General features: G+C 47.6%; 1 protein-coding gene across 1 annotated transcript; it reads right to left on the reverse strand.

Moving 5' to 3' along the window:
* Positions 1 to 748: 748 nt before the first annotated feature.
* Positions 749 to 1,120, reverse strand: LOC138567895 (uncharacterized). The gene has a single exon (XM_069646395.1). It carries the CDS (start codon positions 1,118 to 1,120, stop codon positions 749 to 751), a length of 372 nt encoding a protein of 123 aa, XP_069502496.1.
* Positions 1,121 to 6,869: the final 5,749 nt, after the last annotated feature.

Raw genomic sequence — 6,869 nt, forward strand, 5'->3', positions numbered from 1 at the left:
TCTAAAACACCTAAATGCAGGGTCTTTACTTCTTCGTTCGAAGAGCGGGTAACCAGGAGCGGGTAAGGGATACGGGGTCAGGAGTCAGAAAGGGAGCCGGGAGCCAGACATGAGAAACGGAATCCCAAAGGCAGTCCGGTAAGAATTCCGTGGTCGTGCAGGGGAGGGCAGATCAGAAGAGCGCCAAAACAGAATCAGCAAGCAGGCAACAGAGTCCAGAGGGTAAGCAGAAGTCAAAAGCCAGGTAAAAAAAAGGTATGGAAACTTTTCCGAGAAGCGCTGCTCACCGTAACACAACGGTTTAGGAGCACCGGCGTTCTGGGGGCGTGGGTAGATATAGGAAGTGGATTTGAAGGAGGCGTGGAACGCATACAAGAGAAATAGCGTTCCAAGGGTTTATGCCAAGCGCAATTCCCATTGGGAGATGTAGTATTTACCGGCGATGACGCCGGCGTTGATGTAATCGCCAGGACAAGCGCCACGGGCTGCCCCCATTGGCATAAGAATGTCGTAGGAATCCGGGGGGCATGACACATGGAGGTAGGACCTCAACTTTTTAAGGCACCATATAATGGAAAAGCAACTCTTCTCCTCCTGGGGCCATCTAGGTTTTCCACTTCTAAAATGGTATCTGATTAGGCATATAGGTTGTTCCTCACCTTTGTCATAAAGCTGTGAAGGTTTTCCAACTATCACAGTGTCATAGGCATCTGTCTGCACTAAGAAGGTCTCTTCCAATCAGGTGCCCTTAACCCAGGGTCTGAACTGAGGATTCCTCCAGGCCATTGAAGGCCTTCTTACACTTCAGGGTCCATAAGAACTCCTTAGGTCCCCTTGAAGTAGTGAGGACAGTCAGAGGGGCAGCTATATTGCTATCGGGTTCCACTTTGCTACTGTGTTTCCCAGTGAGGCCCAGGAAAGTCCTCACTTGGGCTTGTGTAGTGGGGGCTGCCCAGTTCTCTACAATATGTACTTCACTGACAAGAGGTTGCATCTTTCCTCCATCTACACCAATTTTATATGGAAGGAAGGCCAATGATTCTTGTTTAGCTTGACACTTGGTTGTCTCCCAGAACAAGTTAGCCTGATGAAGGTCCTGACGCCCAGTTTCTTGAGTCATTCCCAGTTCCTTCCAAGTGGGGGTTGAATCTGCCCATTCAGAACAGGGCCTAAACTCATTTGACAGGTGTCAATTGCAGCCATCAATTCAATTCAGATGTCCATACCTTTCAGTAAGGACCTGAAAAGGCTGAAACTGCTGTCTCCTCCTTCGCCTATGCTGACACGGATATGTTTACATACCCTGTAGAGAGATCTAAGCTGCTACTGTAGTTCTCAGTACAGAGCCGAGCCACCATGCTGTCACATTTTAGTGGAGAGTATGCATCTGTCTTGGGGATAGAATACAGAGCTCTAGTGTCCATACAGAATCCCAAACTGTCATAACTCCTTCTTTGTTTTGAGTCACCACAATACCCAAACATGGTGGGTTTACTCACTCCCAGAATACAGTCTGGTGTACACTAATCTGTTATAATGGGTGTCAGTGACAAGGGGGCAGGCTGCTTCAGCACACTCTGCAGCTCACCTTGCTGATGTGGGGTCAGGTGAGGAGACACTAGTTCACCCTCACTGAAGCCATGAGAAGGGCTACTTTGGCACAGAACAGGCAGATACAAAGATTTCTCTGGCTCCCACTCTATATCCATAAGTAGGGCTCCTACTCGATCTGTCTCCTCCACACTATTCCTAGGAAACTGCATGGCAACCTGTCCAGGTCCACTAAAGCCTTGAGAAGTGTTTACCTTGCCAAACTGTGAAAAATGGCAAGGCCCAGTCCACCCACAAGTGTCCTGGGATTTACAGATTACGTTTGACAGGAGAAGGTCCCATCTCCTCCTCTGGGGCTCACTTAAGGCTCCAATCAAAATTAGGAGAGAGCTGACAGCTCTCTCTCTCTCAGACCATCCTCGTGTGGATGACAGCTTAGTGACACTTGACAGGTCACTGCACGATCCCTCCGCTGGGTCCGACAACTACTGAGCACGGTAGAGGAGCTACCTGTGGGACTGTTATGCAGTAGGGTGTCGATGACTGACTTGACAGTCATTCCCAGCAATCACCCATTGTATCCTATTGCCTAAGGTCTCCAGAGTGAAAAAGTGATAATCAAATTAGGCCTGGTCTCTGGTATCAATGCATCCACTCCTAAAAGTGAACTCGGGAGTAATTGAATTCTTGTCTCCCTCCTGTCAATCTGGTGACAGAGAGTAAGACTTCTATAGTGGTTTTCTTCTCGGGCCCCCATCATGGGCCAGCAAGAATGTGTGTTAGACCACACTGGTGATATCCTGACAATAGGATGCATCACCAGGGGAATGGCACACACCAACTGTAGGAGGAAGAACGTCATAACCTGAGTAACCTTCAACCTCTCAGGTTTTTCTCTGGTGGGCTCTGTGGGTTTACTTTGCAGTAACCCACCTTCCTTTTGAATCCTTTGTTTCTCTGGAGGAGAATCCTCCCATGGGAAGTAGGCATTTCTCCATAGGCCTAACCATGATGATTTCCTTTTCTGTTGGCCCATACTCCTCTCTCCTGGGGGATCTCCTCTACCTGTATACTAGGCAGCTGAGGAGGCCCATAAGATGCAAGGTTTTCTGGGGGCCCTTCTTCCAAACTGGGACTCTTCCAACTACCTCAACAGATTTTGTAGGTAAGACAGGGGGAATATTCTCCTTCCCTCTGCCTCTGATTCTGACTCCTTTGACCATGGATTTCCCCTTAGACCTAGGCTTTCTCTTAGTCTTGGCTAAGACAGCCTGATTCTGAAACCTGGTGTTTGAAGGGTCTGAGGAGTGTCTGACAGGACCTAAGTCTTGGAGACTAAGCTCACCCAGCACTCTTCTAGGGACCGATCCCCTCATATTGACAGATGCTCTTACCATTTCCCTATTCACAGCTTGAATGACAGGTGCTACTGGAACATTGAGAGAGGGCCTACCAGCCAACTGAGTATCCCCACAGGAACTCTGGCAAGAACCTGTGGGTTTACCATGAATGAAGCTACATCAGTAGGACTGGGCCCAGTGTTCCAAACAGTAGAGGTACTTACACCTTCTACCTAAACACTATCCTCAGAAGAATTATAAGTATGCAAAAGGACTGGGACGGGAGCCAATGCTCCAGCACTACTATTTTCCAATGAATGTAGACTATCTTCAGACTCTTTCTCTGTGAGGAAGCAATCTAAAGGGAAAGACACCCCTGCCATTTCTTCTTCCTCCTACTGAGAGAAGGCCAGACTGGCAGAGTTGACCCCCAAGGTCTTACCCTTACATTTGTGCCAACCCCCACCCCTTCCTGTGGTCACTTGGTCTGCACGTATAACAGGTTCCACTGGAACTTGACAAATAGGGAGGCTTAGAGAAACCACTTACTTGCTTGGGAGGGTTAGTCCCACTACCCTGACCTGACTCTCATGCTTAAGCTCTGGGGAACAAGAGGCAAAAATATGCTCAAGCATGACCAAATGGATCACACCCTCAAAGGTGGTTACTTGATAGCCCTCAACCCAGCCACACAGGTTTTTCAAGGACTCTGCAACAAAAGTCACATGTCATACATTATTTTCTTTATACTCTCTAAACTCCTCACATATTGGGCAGGAGTCTTCCCAAACTTGAGGATGAGAGTTTGCTTAGGTTTTACAAAGTCTAGTCTATCAGCCTTAGACATTTCCATAATGGCACTGCAGCCAGAATTGAGCAGTCTGCTGATCAACCATGCAATTCTATCTGCATCACCCACTCCTTGTGCCTCACATGCATACTCAAAAGTCACACGCCAGTCAATGATGTCATTCTTCTCTTCATACATACTTAGAAGATCTTTTGGAAGCCTAGGATGTGAAGAGAACCCAGAACCATCTCCAGATCCTCTCGAAGAAGCTAGCCTGAATCTTGGCAAGCTCCAGCTGGTGATCCCTGTCCTTCTGTCTTTCAACCCTGTCAAATTCTAATTTGGCCACATTGAACTCAAACTCTTTTTCCTTAAGCCTGAGTTTTCCTTTTTCAAATCAAAAAATGCCTCAGCCTCCAAGGTGGTTACAGACAGAACTCCAGAGGAGGCACTTTCTTCCACCTCATCTTCAGCAGTAGCCACGGCAGTGGCAACAATTCCATTACTGGTGCTGGGCCCAGCCCCAACTCCACTATCAGGACCATTTGTTAGGATAGGCACAACCTTTTTATTATCAAAATCAAGAAGTTTAACAATTAACTCTGCTTTAGCACCAGAGACTGTCAAGTCCCTGTCAACACACAACTTTTTCAAGTGATCCACTTTGGAGGAACTTAAAGTGGTGAAAGTGATTGCTTCCATGCTATCTATTACAGTAGGTGACTGTTACTACAAGGCAATCAAAAATGATAGTGTTCTGTTTAACACCACCAGATTCCAATACGGAATTACACCATTACTGTGACTCTAAAATGCTGACTGCGCTTTTACTGACCTGTCTGCATTTTAGAGAATGCCGACTCCCATTACCGCGCCAAAGTGGAGCGGGTTGTTGGGGTGTCCCCCAGTCTCCTTGGTCGCAGTAATGGAGTCAGGGTTTGCGGGGGAGTCCCCCACTTACCATTACGGTAAGCGGGGGAACAGGAAAAAGAAAACATCTTTTTTTTAAAAAGGACCCTGCAGCGTCAGCACGGCCCCACGTAAGTCGGAGGAACTGACGCCACAGGGGTACAAGGGAGTCGATGGCGCACACAGAAGTGCGCAGTGATAAAGATAAGTGGGGTGGGGGTTGGATTATTGGGGGTGAAAAAGTGATCTATCTGATCACTGCGCCGCACCGTAATTGGCGTCGAGATTTTCATCGGCGGAGCTACGGGCAGCGCAGTGATGCTATAGATTCCCCATTACTGATCCTTTTCACAAAACACTGAGATGTTATGTGGAGGGGGTCATCCCACCGCTGTACACCAATTTGTTAAGACTGATTTTTTTATACTCTGACCTGGTGGACAGATGTATAGAATGCCAACCTATATTGTGACAGGGACAACTCTGGAGAGCTGTAGCCACACCAGTTCAGGTAGCAGTGACAGGCGGTCTAGGCGAAGTTCTTCAGAGGTGGTGAGCTTGTAAAGGGTCCACAATGAGTTCACACAATGGGAATCACAGATTACACTTAGAAGGGATGTATAAAACTATATATCTTTTATTGGCCAAAAACACTATAGAAAAATCACTACTGGCAGGTAGTTATCACACAAAAGGAACTGGTTCCAATAGCGATGGATTGCAGATTCCCAGGGACTAGTGGGTGAGACACCTTCAGGTTTTTCACAAAAAATACAATGATCAATTCATTGGCCAAACACACTATAGAAAAATGACTACTGCAGGTAGTTATCACACAACAGGAACTGGTTCTGATAGCGATGGATGACAGATCCCCAGGGACCAGCGGGTCAGACACCTTAGGTTTCTCACAAAAAATACAATTATCAATTTATTGGCCAAACACACTATAGAAAAATGACTACTGGCAGGTAGTTATCAAACAACACTAGAGAAATAGATCACATATATACATTCACTTATCAGAGGGCATAATATACATCACAAGCTCCTGCAAAGGAAAGGTAAGGTGATATTATGCACTTTAGGTCCACAGAGAATGATGCCTAACTTAAAAGGTCCAGCCTTAAGTTGTCTGTGCCCTTTTGCCCAATAGTTCAGGTAAGGTTCCACAGTTCCTGTAAGCCAGGACAAAATGCATGTGGGGTCTCTGGAGTCCAGTGAAGGTTTCTAATTGTCAGAGTTCAAGATAAACTAGCTAACAGAAGTAGCACCAACTTTCAGAAGTCTTGCGTGAGCAAGCAATGGCAAAGCCAATATTGTTAGAATAAAGTTTATTATAAGCCCATAGATATATAATGGGAGTTTAGGGGAAGGTAAGAACCACTGTAACTTACCCCCACTGTTCTCCGATTCTTCCCAATACTTGACAGGTCGATGGAAGAGGGTCTGAGGTTGCTTTTCCCGCTGTTAGTCAAAGTTCTCGATACGCAAGGGTTGCAGGTTCTAGCAGATCTCCGGTTGGTGTCTTTCGCTGGTGCAAGGACTCTCGAATGAAGAATGCAGCAAATCTCGATGCAGAACTCCTCTCAGGACTGGACTCGGGTCAGGTAAGCAATTTCGGATGGTGGTCGCTGCAGCACGGCGACCCAAAGGGACTCAACTGCAGCAGTCAGACTTTCCCTCCTAATTTCAGTTCCCCTTGAAGCTAGGGTGCTGAAATTTCGCAGAGGTGAGTACTGTAGGGCAAGATGAGGACCCCCACAGTTCCATGTCGAAACTCAGAACAGTGTCCTCAGCAACAGGGTAGCCGAAACTCAGAGGTGGTCAGCCGAGGATGGTCCCGGGACACTTCCGAAGGCTCTTCTTTGCAGGGTACCGATCAGATGTCCGGGAATGGATGTTCCCTCCACTCCCAGGGTCGCAGCTCCTTCGCAGGGCTGCTAAAGATCTTCAGCAAGACATGGCTCCTCCAGGACAGCAGCAGAAGTTGGTAGACATGCCTCCTTCTGACAGGTCTCCAGGATCTCTGAAGAATGGGTGCAGGGGTCCTCTTCTTATCCTAAAAGCCGGGTAAGAGCCGACACTCCCACTAGCCAACAGCAGGACTAGCCCACACTCACAACTCAGCAGTGGTCCAATCAGGACCACTGGCGGTAACATTCATGCATACCACTCAGAAACCAGTTTGTGGATTGGGACCAGACAGTCCCAGCCCACATCCTGCCAGAAAACACACACAGCCCTCCAGCAGCCCGCCAAAAGCTTCGGCTTTCCCG

This window comes from Ambystoma mexicanum, chromosome 2p (assembly GCF_040938575.1).
Source record: "Ambystoma mexicanum isolate Mex_15411 chromosome 2p, UKY_AmexF1_1, whole genome shotgun sequence".
Taxonomy (NCBI): Eukaryota; Metazoa; Chordata; class Amphibia; order Caudata; family Ambystomatidae; genus Ambystoma; species Ambystoma mexicanum.